This window comes from Pan paniscus, chromosome X (genome assembly GCF_029289425.2).
Source record: "Pan paniscus chromosome X, NHGRI_mPanPan1-v2.0_pri, whole genome shotgun sequence".
Lineage (NCBI taxonomy): Eukaryota > Metazoa > Chordata > Mammalia > Primates > Hominidae > Pan > Pan paniscus.
In genome coordinates, this window is record NC_073272.2 from 9,781,753 (window position 1) to 9,799,783 (window position 18,031).

The 18,031-nt window shown below is 40.4% G+C and overlaps 2 protein-coding genes across 2 annotated transcripts in view; one reads left to right on the forward strand and one right to left on the reverse strand.

The window, feature by feature from the left end:
- LOC117978598 (variable charge X-linked-like) overlaps nucleotides 1-18,031 on the forward strand; it is a 657,335-nt gene that overhangs the window by 308,972 nt on the left and 330,332 nt on the right. The gene's annotated exons all lie outside the window — the stretch shown is intronic.
- LOC117978241 (variable charge X-linked-like) lies at nucleotides 3,417-4,256 on the reverse strand. Its single transcript, NM_001427536.1, has 2 exons — nucleotides 4,013-4,256; nucleotides 3,417-3,819 (listed from the first exon to the last, which is right to left on the reverse strand). The coding sequence occupies exons 1-2, from the start codon at nucleotides 4,112-4,114 to the stop codon at nucleotides 3,502-3,504; spliced, it is 420 nt and encodes a 139-aa protein (NP_001414465.1). The 5' UTR covers nucleotides 4,115-4,256; the 3' UTR covers nucleotides 3,417-3,501.

Below are 18,031 nucleotides of genomic sequence, written 5' to 3' on the forward strand. Positions count from 1 at the left end.
GGAGAAGGAGGGAAAGTATTTAACACTCTTATTAACTAGTTTAACTGTGTGTATAACATGTAGAATAAAGAGAGACTTAAATGAAGATGTAGTATTTGTGAATGCTCCAACAAATTAAAAGCTTACTTAAATTATTGATTTTTTTTTTTTTTTTTGAGATGGAGTCTTGCTCTGTCACCCAGGCTGGAGTGCAGTGGGTGCAGTCTTGCAATCTCTGCTCACTGCAACCTCCACCTCCAGGGCTCAAGCAATTCTCTTGCCTCAGCCTCCCAAGTAACTGGGATTACAGGTGCACACCACCACGCCTGGCTAATTTTTGTATTTTTAGTAAAGACAGTGTTTCACCATGTTAGGCAGGCTGCTTTCAAGCTCCTGACCTCAAGTGATCTGCCTGCGTTGGCCTCCCAAAGTGCTGGGATTACAGGCGTGACCCACCGCACCTGGCCTGATTTCTGATTAAACCTCTTATTGTCTATAATGAATTAAAAGTTTGTGAAAGTAAATTCAATGACATTTTTGCATCTATAATTTCAAAATCATAGTAACTTTCCAAATCTGAAAATGTCTGAAACACAAGTCTGCCAATCATCACAATAAAACATGAAGCCCTAGTGAAAGAGCTAGTCAGGATGGGTTCCCAACAAATAGCAGTTGAAGCTCCTACTGCCATGAAATGATGAAAGAAACACGGTTTAAGTGCCATGGATAATTATTTCAATGCCAAAAGAATCATCACAGACTGTTGTGACATGCAGAGCTTGAATGGAAATATGGCATTAAAATAAGGTGCATGAAATTAATCCTTGAATGTAATTTTGAAACACACTGCAGAAGTGCTCCCTAATATACACCAACCCCAAAAGTGGCCACTGACAAGATAAATTTATTTCAGTTTTTATGCTGTCATTATGGAAAAAACTATAGCAGAGAGTTCACCAATTTCCCTTTGGAAAGAGATATACAACCACAGCCAATACGCTTTCCTAAAAGACAGCAGGAGCTTTTCATGCGGACTTGTTTCCCATCCGTAACATACAAATATTTATCGTTCAGGGTCAATACAGCCTTGCAAATAAACAGGCTTTGAGTTATACCAAGCATGCTCATTCTTATATGGTATTTCCATATAAGAAATACAAAAGAAATATACCACAAAATGATGGTGTTCAGGACATGGGGCAACGCCCTGTTTCTGTGGTATAGTGGCCTAGATTTCGTAGGATTCCATAGGAGGCAGCTACAAGTTCAACATGAAAAGCTCTGAAATCCCTTCCTAAGCTAATGAAGTGAAGCCCTGACCACACCAAGGAAAGGATGAAACAGAACTCATTTGTTGTTTCTCAAATGATGCTACCATCTCTTCAAAGCCACCATTAATTTTAACATCTTTAAAGGTATAAGAACAATGTATGTAACAAGTGAAAACTGCCTATAAAGTTAGTGCTTTACATCTCAAACCCTTATTATATGGAAATTCATATTTTCAGAATCACATAAAAGTTTAACGTGCTATTCATTGTAAGATTAAAGGACATGAGTTATTCTGTCTGCGTAATTATTAACAACTGGAAATTAAATCGTGATAATTTTGTACTTTATTCTTCTTAAAATGATAATTTCCTTTCTCCTTTTGCCTGAGAAGCATGCTTCAACAATATCAACAGCTTACCTTCTAAAATAAATGACCACATATAGAATATATATTTTATATATTGTATATTTATCTTTGTACTCATTTCTTCTTAAAATAATTTCCTTTCTCCTTTTGCCTGAGACCCATGCTTGAACAATATTAACGTCTTACCCTCTAAAATAAATGATTATATATAATATATAAATATGTTTTATATGTGTATTTATACATAAAATATATATGTAAATATTTCTATATTTAATCTACGAATTATATAAAAACACATACATTAATATATACATATATAGTAGGTTCTAGTATATATAGAAAACACCTGTGTATTTCTAAGATATATATATAATCTATATCTATATATTTATATTTATATTATATGTAAATATATAATCCATATTTCTATATTTGTATTTATATATTTATATATAAATGTATACAATCTATATAGGTTTGTATATAGTAAATATAGTTGTATATTACATTTTATTTACATATGTTTCTGTATATTTGTATACAGTAAATTCTGTATATAGAAAGGACCTGTGTATTTCTAATGTATGGAAATATGAAATGTACTTTCTGTCTCCTCAGTTGCAAAAATAAAAAGGCTTTTTTCAAGTAGATAGATTTTTCTCTACTTTGAATTTTTCTTCTTAATTATATTAGATTGTAGGGAGGGGACGCTGAAAGGAAAGAGATGGAAACGATTCTTCCATCGGTTTCTATAACCGAAAAGGTATTTTGACAGTGAAACCTAAGTAGGTAGAATCCAGTTCTTGGTACCTGGTGTATGTGCTAGCAAGATTGCATGAAGAAACAAACCGTATAAGAAGCGGAGTCATCCTGTGAAGGGGAAATTTGTCTCCAGTGCTCAGCCATGATGCAATCCTTATCCTCCTGTCTGGCTAACTGTGACCTGTCCCTGTGACCTCAACCCCGCTGGACCCCACTTCCCTCCCTCCCCACACACCACCTCTTCCTCCCTCCCTCCCCACACACCACCTCTTCCTCCCTCCCTCCCCACACACCACCTCTTCCTCCCTCCCTCCCCACACACCACCTCTTCCTTCCTCCCTCCCTCCCCACACACCTCCTCTTCCTCCTTCCCTCACTCCCCACACACCACCTCTTCCTCCCTCCCTCCCTCCCCACACACCACCTCCTCTTCCCTCCCTCCCTACCCACACACCTCCTCTTCCTCCCTCCCTCCCCACACACCTCCTCTTCCTCCCTCCTTCCCCACACACCTCCTCTTCCTCCCTCCCTACCCACACACCTCCTCTTCCTCCCTCCCTCCCCACACACCTCCTTTTCCTCCCTCCCTCCCCACACACCACCTGTTCCTCCCTCCCTCCCTCCCCACACACCACCTCTTCCTCCCTCCCTCCCCACACACCTCCTCTTCCTCCCTCCCTCCCTCCCCACACACCACCTCTTCCTCCCTCCCTCCCTCCCCACACACCACCTCTTCCTCCCTCCCTCCCCACACACCACCTCTTCCTCCCTCCCTCCCCACACACCTCCTCTTCCTCCCTCCCACCCCACACACCTCCTCTTCCTCCCTCCCTCCCCACACACCACCTCTTCCTCCCTCCCTCCCTCCCCACACACCATCTCTTCCTCCCTCCCTCCCCACACACCACCTCTTCCTCCCTCCCTCCCTCCCCACACACCACCTCTTCCTCCCTCCCTCCCTCCCCACACACCTCCTCTTCCTCCCTCCCTCCCTCCCTCCCCACCATCAGAGAACACGGAGTCACTCAGATCAATTTGCAACACATTCATTTTATTATCAACAGTATGGCAAGCACCCCGCTGGTGAGATCTCTGAGGTCTGGCGGCTGGGCCTGAACTTAGTCGCGGCTCTCGGAGATAGGGTAGTAGCTGGCCATCCACACAGTCAGTGGTTCTTCCACCTCACTCGCCTGACTCAGTGGTTCCCCCAGCTGGGTCTCCTGACTCAGGGGGTGGTGCTGGCTCCCCTCGCTCACTGGCTCCTCCGGCGGCAGCTCGTGCTGAGGGAGCTCCCGGCTGGGCTGGTCGCTGGGGCCGGGTGCCGCTGGCCCGCTCTCCGCCTCAGGTGCCGTCACGGCCGCCATCTTTGTCGCAGCCCCTTTCTTCCCGCGTCTCCCTCTACGAACCGCTTTTCCCTTCTTGGCCACCTTGGCAGTCTGGAAGGACAACAGGGACGATCACAGAAGGGCTGTGGTTTAGGGACGAGGATGGAGGAGGCTGGGAACAGGGACGTGTCCTCAGAAGCGGTGGGGACCGGGTTGGGGGGTTGTGCCAAGTGAGGACAGGAGAGGCTTCTTGTGAGGAAGGAGGCGAGGGGAAGACGAGGAGGAGCTTGGGAGGGTCACTCACCTTCTTCTTCGGGCCACTGGGGCTCAGCTGAGAGGAGGCCTTCCTCTTTCCTGCCTCTTCGGCCTTGGCCGGAGGTCCCGAGGCTCTCGGCTTTGGACTCATCTTCCGCAGCTCAACGTCTCACAACGGTCGACTAACTCCAGGCTGTCTGGCCTCCCTGTATATACCCCTCTCGCGATCCCAGGACGAGACAATCACGCCCCTGAGCTGTGATTGGTCAACACTCCACTACCCAGCCAATGGTAGCCCTGGGTGGGAACGCAGGCCTTATACGTCACAAAGCACCATCAGGACATGGCGGATGAAGTCGGGGGCGGGGGGGGGTGACATCTAATGAGGAAGGCAGGGTGCTCTAGTTGGAGAAAGGGAGATTTGGGTTAGCACCCCTAAAGATAGTTCCCAAACTGACATGTCGCCCCTCCTAAACTCCCCATGTTCAATTTTGGCAGATCACGTGGCACGGGAGAATATTTCCGCCACATGTTTCCCCCGGACCTCCCATTCAGTGGTACATTCTGTTCCTCCACACCTGCCATCATTACCCAGTTTCTGTATGACCTGCCTAAAATCCCTCCATGCTAACTGGGATGGATGGAGGGCTATCCGAAGACGTCAGTCATCCCTCTCTCCTACAAATTCCTCTGCTACACCTTGAGGGTCATTCACTTCTTGGATGCCATGAAACAACTTTTCCATCTCACATACTTCTCCCAGCATCCACATAGTGCCTCACAATTTTTCATTCTCATGGTTTAAAGCACTGGCTTCCAGAGGTCAAGATCAGCAAACACACTCGCTCAGCTGGGTATCGGTATCAGGCTGGGTTTCGGTATCAGGCTGGGTTCCTCAGAGAAGGAGAAACTAAAACAATAGGATATTGTGTGTGTGTGTGTGTGTGTAATATTATATATCATAAATATATATTTACTATCATGTAGTATTGATTTATGAATTATATATATGATACAGTTTAAGCAATTGGCTCACACATTCACACAATGTGGGGGTCTAGGAAGCTGAAATATATAGGGCAAGTGAGCAGGCTGGAAACTAAAAGCTTCTGCACAGCCAACAGTCAACAAAATGAAAAGGCAGGCTATGGTTTGGGAGAAGCTATTTGCGAACCATGTATCTAATAATGAGTTAATATCCAAAATATATAAAGAACTCACACAGCTCAATAGCAAATAAATAAATAGTCTGGTTAACAAATAGGCAAAGGACTTGAATAGGCATTTGTAGAAGGAAAACACACAACTGGCCAACAGGTATATGAAAATGTGCTCAACATCATTAATAATCAGAGAATGCAAATGAAAACCACAATGAACTATCACCTCACTGTTACACGCTGTTGACAGACATGTAATTGGTACAGCCGTTATAAAAAACAGTGTAATGGTTCCTTGGAAAATCAAAATAGATCTACCATGTGACCCAGCAGTTCATCTGTTAAGTATGTACCACCCCCCAAAAATGAAGTCCACATCTCATATAGATATCTCCAGTACTAACTAATTGTAACTCATTAATTACACAGGAAATTAGAGTTTCTATTTTAAAAGAATGTTTTTTTCACCATTCTGGTATCAAATATTTATTCTAGTCATCTCTTCTTATTTCTTGCTTTGTAATAACCTAGGTACTCACTACCCATTGACAGAACCAACTTATTATTCCAACAAGAAATGAGAAATACTGAGGAGAATGCAATGTGATACTTCTGTCTTCAACCAGTTATTCCAGTTTTATGGAGGATTCTGTATTTAACTCTTACTCAGGTAACTCTAGTTACCATATCCATAGTACCTAGTCAACAATCCTAAAAAAGTAAGAATACAGAATTGACTCGAATGGTTACTAAACTTTCTATGTTCAACCAGTTTTCCTAGTAATTGCTAGTTGTTTATTCAACTAGTACTGAGAAGAGTTTCTTTATTCCAGGTACTGGCTTCATGTAGTTATCTCTAGTTAATTACTCACTTGGATAAAGTAGATATCTACTATATTTGGTAATATTTCTAACATGAGGTTGGAATTTTGCATTGAGGAAAATGGTTATTGAACTCCCTGGCATAGGCCAGTTATCTTCAGCTTCCTGCAATCAATTACCTGGTCTGGCTAATTCTAGCTATCTTTAGGTTGCTAATTACATGTTTACCACCAGATGTCTGTGGTAATTTATTATTCCAACAAAAAATAGTAGAATGATTAGGAAGGATTTTGCTTTTTCCAGGCGTCACATAGATATTCAAATTATCTCCTGTTATCCTTTGGACCTTTTTTTCCTGGGTAACACTCAGCACCTATCCTTATAAGTTCTTATCCCAACTAAAATGAATAATTGAGACTTGCAAAGAACACGATTTTCAGGATCAGGTTCACTTAGTATTGCAATGACTGTTAGCTCTTTCTATGTAACGTGTTTCATGGGAAAGCCCAGTTAAGTAGAACTTATATATTAACTCAACACCAACAAAATTTTATCTGACCTGACTAGATTCCCTATGTTCTACATTCCACTGAACTATTGTTGTTGTCTCTATTTTACTACTTACTTAGGTATATGACTCATCTGTAGTAGTAATTCATTATTCCAACAATAACTCAGCAGTAAGTGGTGAGAAGAACGTGATTTTATTTTTAAAATTTATTTTTACTGAGGTAAAATATACACATGTAATGCACCCTCTTTACCACTTGTAAGTGTGCAGTTCAGTGGTAATATTTATATTCTTTTATTTATATTCTTTTATTTCCCCTTCATCCCCCGCTTCCCCTTCTGGCCTCTGGTAACCATCACTATAGTCACCATCTTCATGAGAACCACTTTTTTAGCTCCCATATATGAGTGAAAACATGCAATCTTTGTTTTTCTGTGCCTGGCTTATTTCCTTTAACATAATATCCAGTCATTCTTTTTATGCCTGAATAATATTCCATTGTGTACATATGCCACATTTGCCTAATCCATTCATCCGTCGATGGGCACTTAGGCTAAATCCATATTTTGGCTATCGTGACTTGCAATACACATGAGTATGCAGATATATCTCTTTGATGTACAGATAAATTTATTTATCTATCTATCTATCCATCTCTCTCTCTCTCTCTCTTTCCCCAGCAGTGGAATACTTGGATCATATACTAGTTCTATTTTTAGGATTTTGAGGAACCCCATACTGTTCTCCATAGGGGCTGTAGTAAATTACATTCCCACCAACAGTGTACACAGGTTCCCCTTTCTCCACCTCCTTGCTAGCATCTGTTCATGCCTGTCTTTTGATAAAAGCCATTTTAACTGGGGTGAGATGATATTGCATTGTTTTGATTTGTATTTCTCTGATGATTCATAATAAGCATATTTTCATATGCCTGCTGGTCATTTTTGTGTCTTCTTTTGAGAAATATCTATTCAGATTATTTGTCCATTTTTAAGTCAGATTGTTTGTCATTAAATTTTTTGAGCCCCTTATGTATTCTGATTATGAATCCCTTATCAGATGGATACTTTGCAAATATTTTCTGCCATTCTGTGGGTTGTCTCTTCACTTGGTTGATAATTTCCTTTGCTATGCAGCTTTTTAACTTGATGTAATCCCAGTAGTTTATTTTTGCTTTGGTTCTTGTGCTTTTGAGGTCGTACTCAAGAAGTCTTTGCCCAGACCAATGTCCTGGAGCATTTCCCCAATGTTTCTTGGTGGTTTCAGTTACAGGTCATAAATTCAAGTCTTTTTTTTCTTTTTTTTTTTCAACAGAGTCTCATCTCACTCTGTTGTTCAGGCCTAGGCTGGAGTGCAGTGTCACCATCTCAGTTCACTATAACATCCACCTCCTCGGTTCAAGTGATTCTCGTGCCCCAGCCTCCAGAGTAGCTGGGATTACAGGTGTGCACCACCACACCTGGCTAAGTTTTGTAGTTTTCGTAGAGATGGGATTTCACCATACTGGCCAGGCTGGTCTCAAACCCCTGACCTCAAGTGACCCACTCACCTCGACCTCCCAAAGTGCTAGGATTACAGGCGTGAGCCACCACTCCCAGCCAGATTCAAGTCTTTAACCCATTTTTGATTTGCTTTTTGTGTGTGGTGAAAGATAGGAATCTAGTTTCATTCTTCTGCATATACTTATCCAGCTTTCTAGTACTATTTATTGACATGTCGGTCTTTTCAGCATCATATGTTCTTTTTGTCTTTGTTTCAGTTGAGTTGGTTGTAAGCATGTGGCTTTATATATGGGTTCTCTATTCTGCTCCATTTGTCTCTGTGTCTGTTTTTAAGCCAGTACCATGCTGCTTGGTTTACTATAGCTTTGTAGTAAATTTTGAAGTCAGGTAGTGTGATGCTTCCAGCTTTTCACTTTTTGCTCAGGATTGCTTTGGCTATTTGAGGTATTTTATGGTTTCCTATGAATATTATAAGTTTTTTCCTATTTCTGTGAAGAATGTCATTGGTATTTTGATAGGACTTGCATTTAATCTGTTAATCGCTTTGGTGAGTATTGTGATTTATACAATATTAATCCTGTCACTCTATGAGCCTGGACTGTCTTTCCATGTTTTTGTGTCCTGAGAAGACAGTGTTTTTTAAATTTCTGTATTTAGTTTTTTTAGCTATTATTACTTATTCCTAGTAAACTAATTACCTGGGTACTGGCAGGTACAGGTCGACCTCGTTTTATTGTGATGCACGTTATTGTGTTTATAGATATTGTGTGTTTTTTATAAACTGAAGGTTTCTGGCAACTGTCAAGCATGTCAGTGTCATTTTTCCAACAGCACGTGCCCACTTCATGTCCTTGTGTCACATTTTGGTAATTCTCACAATATTTCCAACTTTTCCATCATTATTATATCTGTTATGATGATTTCTGATCAGTGATCTTTGATGTTATTATTGTAATTGCTTTAGGACTCCAGAAACTGGGCCCATATAAGAACACACAAGGAGGCATCGCACTACCTGACTTCAAAATATACTACAAAGGTATATTTCAAAATATACTACAGATCTACAGGAGGAGAAAGATGGCAGAATAGAATGCTTCACTGATTGTCCCCCTGACCCCCCACTAAGGACACCAATTTAACAACTATCTACACAGAGAAAAACATCTTCATGAGAACCAAAAATCAAGTGAACACCCACAGTACCTGGTTTTAACTTCATATAGCTTGATATGGTTTGGCTGTGTCCCCACCGAAATCTCAACTTGACTTGTATCTCCCAGAATTCCGACATGTTATGGGAGGGACCTAGGGGGAGGTAATTGAATCATGGGGGCTGGTCTTTCCTGTGCTAATCTCATGATAGTGAATAAGTCTCACGAGATCTGATGGGTTTATCAGGGGTTTCTGCTTTTGCTGCTTCTAAGTATTAAGGTGGATATTGCCTGAGTTTGAGTTCCTCCTGAACAATAGACAAACGTCTCCAACTGGTTCGCAGGTGTAGGTGGTGCGTTCTTTGTCGAGTGCTGGTGCCACCTTTACCCTGGAGCAGTAAATCCACATGGAGAGGCTTTTGAGTTGAACAGCTGTCGGGGTCATAAGGAGAATTTGGTATGGTCCAGTCCAAACTGGCTCCAGTGGCTTTTGGTCCTGTGGGAGAGTTTTAAGATATACCTAGTCTTTAGGCATAAGGTTAGGGTGAGTGTTTCCTGAAAAAGAGGGGCCAGGTGTTGGGCTATGAAGACTTTGATAATGATTGATGGCCTTGATGGTTTGTCCCAGGGACATAACATATTGCATGAGATAATGTCTCTTTGGGTCTAACAAAAGGTCTGTTTGGAAGAAAGATCTTCCGCAGAGAATCTCAAAAGGGCTAGATGGGTTTCAGATTTTGGGGTGATACAGGCTCTTAAGAGTACAATGGGGAGCAAAGTTGACCATAACTGTTGGGTTTCATGTATTAACTTTGTGAAGTGCTTTTTCTGGTTTGGTTGGCTCTCTCCACCTTCCTAGAAGATTGTGGACGCCAAGACACATGTGTCTTCACTGCATTTCATTTCTTAAATAATGGAGAGCTTCACTGATTCTCTGCATTATTTAAGAAATGAAAGTGGGGCCATCGTCTGACTGTAGGGCATGAGGGAGTCTAAAACAAGGAAGAATGTGGTCTAAAAGGGCTGAGGTGACTTCTGAGGCCCGTTCAGTTTTAGTGGGAAGGGCCTTTATCCATCCAGTGAAGGTGTCTGCAAAGACTAACAGATACCTGACTAACAAATACACACATTGCATGATGCATGTGTGTAAAATATATTTGCCAGTCTTCTCCTGGTAGGGTTCCTCATCTTAGAATGGGTTGAAGGATTTGGGGAGGTTTGTGTGCTCCCTCTGGGTTTATTTGGCAGCAGGTGGGACATGCCTGTGAGATGGCCCATAGAGCTTGGGCTATCCCCGTGCTGGTGAACAGTGACTTTATTAGATCTTGGATGGCCTTAGCCCCCAGATGAGTCGATTGGTGCACGCTATTTAGAAACTTCCTTTGTGAGGCTCCTGGGAGCAAGAGTTTGCCATTAGGACTTTTTAGCCAACCCTTTGAGGTATGGGAGAAATCTCTTTCTAGAGCTTTTTGGGCTTCCCCCTGTGTATAGTGTGGAGACAGGGAAGTTAGGCTAGGAATGAAGACAGCCTGAAAGGGTGACCTGGCAGCCACTTTTACTTATTTGTCAGCCCAGGTGTTTCTGATAGAGATTTCATCATTGCTTCTCTGATGCACTTTGCAGTGAATGATAGTTACCTGTGGGGGAAGCATAACTGCCTCCAACAGGGCCATGATTTCAGGAACACGTTTAATTGAAGTATTTCAGGCCATTAAAAGTCCTCTTTCCTGCCAAATGGCTGCATGGGCATGCACTGCATGAAAGACATAGGCTGAGTCTGTGTAAATATTAAGCCTCATGCCTGCCCCTAATTGTAAGGCACAGGTAAGAGCAATGAGCTCAGCCTTTTGGGCTAAGGTGCTACTTCCTGGCAGAGGTCCAGATTCTGTGATTTCAGTTAGGTTAATAGTAGCATACCCTGACAGTTGGGTTCCACCTATCATAAAGCTACTGCCATCTGTGTACCATGTGGCCTCTGAATCTATAAGGAGAGTATCCTGGAGGTCTGGTCTAACATTACAGGTTAGATCTATGGTTTCCAAGCAAGAATGTTTAAGTGGTCCCTCCACATTTGGGTTTGGTAACAGCATGCCAGGATTAAGGGTTGGCAGAGCCTAATACTCAATTCTGGTACCTGTAGAAAGAGTGTTGGAAATTTGCTTATATGGCTCTGTGAGATCCAGTGAAAGGCCTTTGAGTTTAGGACATTCATTACTTGATGTGGGATGTAGACAGTTATTCCTTGGCCCAGAGTTAGCTCGGAGGCCTCCACAGCCAGGATAGCCACACACACTAGCACTCAGAGGCATGGCAGCCATCCCCATGCCACTGGGTCAAGGGTTTTTGACAAGTGACTAATTGGCCACTGGGAGGGTCCCAGTGGCTGAGTGAGGACTCCAAGGGCTGTATCCCTTCTCTCAACTACAAACAAGTAAAGATGCTTTGTAAGATCTGGCAAGGCCAGGGCGGGGGCTTGTTTGAGGGTTTTTAGAACATTGTCCATTTCAAGGCTCCAATTTCAGAGTTCCTCCCCTGATCCTTGTAGTGCCTCATAAAGAGGTTTTGCTATAAGTCCAAACCGGGTTATCCAAATGTGACAGAAACCTACCATTCGAAGAAAGGACTACAACTGATGTTTAGTGTATGGAATGTCCATGTTTAGGATACGATTTTTGCGGTGGTCTGAAAGACCCTTGGGCCCTGGGATTAATGTTAGTCTCAAGAATCAAACCTCCTGGGAGAAGATTTGAGCTTTGGAAGGAGAGACTTAATAACCACAAGGGGCCAATGTCTAAAGAGTTGTAATAGTATTTAGGTCTGAGGCATTTTTGGTTGGATTGCAAATAAGCAGGTTATCAACATATTGAAGGACTGCTTGAAGTGAGACCCCTTCTCTACAAAAAAAGTATTATAAGCTGCGGGTGGATGCACTTACCTTTGGTCCCAGCTTCTTGGCAGGCTAAGGCAGGAATGTCGCTTGGGCCCAGGAAGTAGAAGCTGCAGTGAGCTATGACCATGCCACTGCACTCCAGCCTGGATGGCAGAGTGAGACCTTGTGTCAAAACAAACAAACAAACAAAAACCTTCAAGCCCTGTGCTAGCCACTTTACGGATATATAAATGTATATGCATAGGGTAGATAATCTTCACAACAAAGGGAGTAGGTAGGAATTTTTTTTATTTCAAATAAAGAATAATCTCATTTCACATAAAGATACTTGAATTTCAGGAGCTGAAAGAACTTGCTGAAAGTTACAAATTAATTATGTGACAAGGTTGGAATCTGAACTTATCTTTCACCACTACTACTGTATAGCTTCCCAGGTTTATAATAGTAATTAAATCGAGGAGGGAAATAAGTAAAATTGGCCAATGAAAGGGAAGCAGCACAGGTATAAATAAACTTACCCGTCATAAAGACCTCCTTCTTATCATGCAATGTCCTGCTTAATATGTAGACATAAATAAGATCCATGTCCATTATTAGCTCAACAAGTAAAATGATTCATTTTATTTTCCTTTGAGGGTTTTTTCAAAAGGAAAAAAAGTGGGCTAGCACAGAATGTGTTCTAATCATGAGTATAGAATCGGAGATTCTTTGTTTTAGTTTTTTTGAGACGGCATCTCGCTCTGTCGCCCAGGCTGGAGTGCAGTGGCGCGATCTCGGCTCACTGCAAGCTCTGCCTCCCAGGTTCACACCATTCTCCTGCCTCAGCTGCCTGAGTACTTGGGACTACAGGCGCCCGCCACCACGCCCGGCTAATATTTTTGTATTTTTAGTAGAGACAGGGTTTCACCGTGTTAGCCAGGATGGTCTCAATCTCCTGACCTCGTGGTCCGCCCGCCTCGGCCTCCCAAAGTGCTGGGATTACAGGCATGAGCCATTGCACCCTGCCAGAATAGGAGATTCTTTGTAAATGAGTATATGTGTTTAAGAAATATATTCATATGGTTATGTTGAGGCAGATGCCACATATCCACACAAACCACATTAGCATCTGCAGTTTTCCAATTTCAGAAATAATTTTCATGCCTACATGTAAAAATGCAAAAGCATTCGTGAACACATTACCTATTTTAGTAATACATATTTTAATACATAAATGATTTAGTTTATCAATAAATTAATTTATGAGTGTGATAAAGAACAGAGGACACAAGAATTTATGCAGCATTGAAAGTCTTTGGCCACTGGGTGTCATGATTTTCCCCTGTAATGATTAACTCTTCAGCAATAAAAGATCCTGAATTTTTGGAGCGGAACACTTCAGTGTTACACAGATTAGCATTGTAAATAGAAAGTTTTATTAAAATATACCACAGTTTTTTCTCAGATTAGTATGTCATATTTAAACCACATTATTAGTGTAGCTTTTTACCTGAAACTGACCAAGAAATATTAAATGTTCAGATATTTAAATAACAAAGGAATACACAATTCTGTTGGTCATCTTCGAGTTTTATTATATCCAGGTTAAATCTGAAGAATTTGTACAGTGTATTGATGTGTGTGCCTGCGTACATTTTTGGAAGAACTCTTGGTTATACAGAATTTCCATTGTAGAGAAGTTAGCCCTAGATATAATTATTGTGTCTTAGTGTCCAACTGCTTTTACCCATGCCTTGTGTGTGCATATATGATGGCAGATGTATTCTAAAACTGCATCACTAATCAGAACCAGATACCTATGTTTTTTCTCTATGAATATGCTCCACTCTGCCAAGTTCGATGGAAGTGAGTGGTTGTGGCAATTCAAAACAGTTGTGCCTGTTCTACAACACAAACGCTGCTGAACTTGGAGAAAAGACCTGTGCAGACAGAATGAGAAGACTTAGTCAGTTGCTCTAAGAACATCGTTGGAAACTTTCTTTTATTTTCTTTTCTTTATATTTATTTTGAAGGCTAGTTATTGCCTAAGTTGTAAAGGTGAATCTGATAAACTGGCTGACTAGTTTAGAGGTCAATATTTAAACCACGGAATTGAATCCGTAGAGGGCAAGAGTTGGAAAGATGAAAATGGGTTCATGGGACAGTTATATTTTATTTTTGTTGTTTTTGAAACTGAATCTGGAAAATATCCAAGTTATGTTTCAATATATAACACTACATCTTTAAATGGCATATATTGTTATGGCCATTTAATAAATTGCTTTTTATTAAACTGGTGCAAAAGTAATTGTGGTTTTTGCCATTACTTTCAGACCTCAATTACTTTTGCACCAACCTCTTACTAGTCATAAGAACATCCTTGCTTTTAACATAAAGGGATTGGTGAAGTTACCATGATTCTCACTTAAGAATTACTGAGAAAAATGCAGCAGCAGGGGTTAGCAAAAACTATTAGTTAATTGAAGGCCTGTGTTTATTTGAATGAAAGGATTTTTCATTTAAATTATAAAAACAGAGCAAGTGCCCAGTTATATCAAATCCATGTTCAATTTTATTCACAGAGATGGTGACAAAAGAGTAAATGAACAATGTCAGAATCAAAAGATACTCTGCCTGGTAAGAACTTGCAATGGAATTTTTAAAAAATGAGATTAAAACAAATAAAAATATGTTTAAAACTCATTAAATATTTTTTAAGTACTTGCTGTTTTAATGAAACTGAACAACAAAGACCCTGTCCTTAGTGAGCCTGCAAGCTAGTGGGGGACTCCAGTAATAATCAAACTATCACAAAAATATGCCTTTAAAACACATCACATTCTCTGAGACGACCTCCTAGGTGTTGGGGTTCAGAAACGGTTTCTCTGCTGAATTGATATTTGGCAATCAGGCCAATGGGAATGGGGCTTGGGGCGAGGATGACGTCAGTTGTCCAGGTAGCACTCTTGAGTGGAAGGTGCATGGATGGTTGAGGGACTGAGAGAATGTTACTGCAGTTAGAACTTAAAGGATGAGGGTGGGGTTCTGGGCATTGCAGGATGGAGACATAACACATGATGCATCGGGAGAGAAAAGGAAGGAAGGGCTATCTTGCACGATTTTTTAAAGATACACTGAGAACCTTGGCCATTCCTTGAGAGCTCACACTGGAGAGCATAAGAGCAGTTAGAAGACTGTCACAGTTACCCAGAGTAGAGACGATGATAGCTTGCGTAACGGTGGTGTTGGTGAAGATGGAGAAAAACAGATAAAATGAGAGATGTGTGTGTGTATATATATATATAATATGTATATATATAATATGTATATATAATATGTATATATAATATGTATATATAATATATATAATATGTATATATAATATGTATATATATAACATACATAATATGTATATATAATATATATAATATGTATATATAATATGTATATATATAACATACATAATATGTATATATAATATATATAATATGTATATATAATATGTATATATATAATATATATAATATGTATATATAACATATATAATATGTGTATATTATATATAATATGTATATATTATATATATAATATGTATATATATACTATGTGTATATATATAATATGTATATATATAATGTGTATATATATAATATGTATATATATATAATCTGTGTATATATATGTATTCTAATACTCAAGTTTGTTCTGTTTCTCTGGAGAACACTGACTAATATAGATGAGAATTGAGTTATTGATGTCATGGGTATAATTAAATTGCTTAGGTAGAGTATACAGTGAGAAGACAGGAGGTCAAGGAAGGACCTTTGAGAAATTCCAGCACATAAAAGCTCATATAGCAAAGGTTTAGTATTGGGTTTACTCAGCACTTCTACTCCTCTCCCTTCATTGTAGAACATTACTCCTGCACACACATATCTGCTTGGAAATGGACTTCCACGTGTAGTTTTCTTGTCATCTTCTGTTTTCTTCCTGGACTCCACCATTCTGGTAACGTTTGATGGGTTCAGCTGTCCAATATGATCCAAATAGACAATATGATTTTCTTCCTGGAAAGAACAAAATATACAACCTGATACTGAGGACCTCTCAAGTCATTGAAAGGTCTTCTGAATTATTTGAGTTCAGCAAGGGCATTTCATTGAACCTTGAATTGAAATAATTATCTCTCTAATAGGAACAAACTCAGGCTAAATATAGACTATGTACAAACCTAGAATACATGTGGAATCATCAGTTATTGAAAGATAAGGCTGGGTGTGGTGGCTCATGCCTGTAATCCCAGTACTTTGGGAGGCCAAGGTGGGTGGATAACCTGAAGTCAAGAGTTCGAGACCAGCCTGACCAACTTAGTGAAACCCCATCTCTACTAAAAGTATAAAATCAGCCAGGTATGGTTGCACATGCCTATCATCCCAGCTACTTGGGAGGTTGAGGCAGGAGAATCACTTGAACCCAGGAGACAGAGGTTGCAGTGAGCCGAGATCACGCCATTGCACTCCAGCCTGGGCAACAGGAGTGAAATTCCGCAACCCCCTCCCCCCTAACAAAAAAAGAAAAGTCATTACTTTAATGACTGTGGCAGAGTTCACATCTCATTTACCCTCACCAGCAGGGTGGGTGGGTATGAAGGCCAACACCAATTTATAAATATATTATTTTTACTTATCCAATTTCCTGGTTGTGTATTTTCCTCCCAAAATAATTATAGCCTTACTATGCAATTTGTCACATAAAGTTTGTTTTCAAGAAATGTCTTTAGGTAAAATCTTGTATCCATGTGCTAAAAACTATTGTCCCTACCTAGTGGCCTTTAAAACTGTATTATGTATATTTGAGGTTTACAGAAGAATGTTATGGGATATGTGTATCTCACTCGTGGTCTTGAAAGCAAATATACCAATTATTTTCTTCTTTTGGAATTCTAAGTGTCCAGCCACAATGAAGTCATCCACTGAGGAGTGAAAGACTTTCACTCCACTGAGTTATTGTAAATGTGTTTGGGGCTTCCAACTGAGAAGTAACCTCATCAGACAGTTTCTACAGACTCCTATTCTATATTTCATTGCTACACAATGAATCAAAAGTAAAGATCCCAAGAATGTCTCTCCTTTCTTAGGTCATAACACCACAGGGGCAATTGCACTATTTCAAAAGGCAGACCATTCTAGTGTCTGTTCTCAGGGTTTGTTTCTGTTGAAGCAGAGCTAAGGCATTTTACACCCAGAAATAAATTCTAATGACAAATTAATTCATGTATTTCTTTACAACAGTGTCTCCGTGAATTGAAATAAAAACCCATTGGCACAGTAGGAAGGATGATCTTTATCAGGGAGGGTCACACTAGTGACTGACTATTACTTCTGCTGCATATCCCTTTGAAAACCAGAAGTGCAAAGTTGTTTAGATTACACCTAAATCGATTCCGCAGAGGGTATGTGTAGAGAAATGAGGATCATCTGTGTGACAGGCCGTTTATCACTATACATATACATTTATAAAATGCATGTTTTAGAATTGTCAGCTTTCCTTTTATATCATCATCGTCAAGTATTTTAAAGAGTGAAATAAAATTTATTGAAATGCACTTGACAATGATCAAGGCACAGCTTAAAGCCTGGAGAGCTGTAGTTTGCAGTGAGCCTGGGATTTTGAAGGGCTGTACTAAGCAGCCATACCGATTGACGTGTTTTAGTCCTGTGAGGTTTACCTGTTGTCTTTCCCAAATTTCCCAGAATTTTATCCTGGAAGGCTCTGGCTGATCCTGAATTCATATTTGGGTGTACCTTGAGTCTTTGTTCCATGTCATCTAAAGTCTAGCCTCTGGAACCCAGCTGGGTTATCAGTCCAAGATCTGATTGGTTCTGCAAATTTAGATGACTCATTTTCCAATATTTTCAAGTTGCAGCCCCATGTTTTCATACATGTCATTTCTGATTTACCATTAAGCATGTTCTGGTAAATTGTTTCTCTCGACTGCTCATGCCGTGTTTTGAACTGGTGCCATAGTGGATTTATTTTCTTCCCTTCAG

What these genes read in the sequence shown, in the direction of transcription:
- LOC117978241 (NM_001427536.1), bottom strand. Translation starts at nt 4,114, where the DNA reads ATGAGTCCAAAGCCGAGAGCCTCGGGACCTCCGGCCAAGGCCGAAGAG. An exon ending in CCAGTGGCCCGAAGAAGAAG is followed by an intron (nt 3,820 to 4,012) that starts GTGAGTGACCCT and finishes TTGTCCTTCCAG; the next exon opens with ACTGCCAAGGTGGCCAAGAA.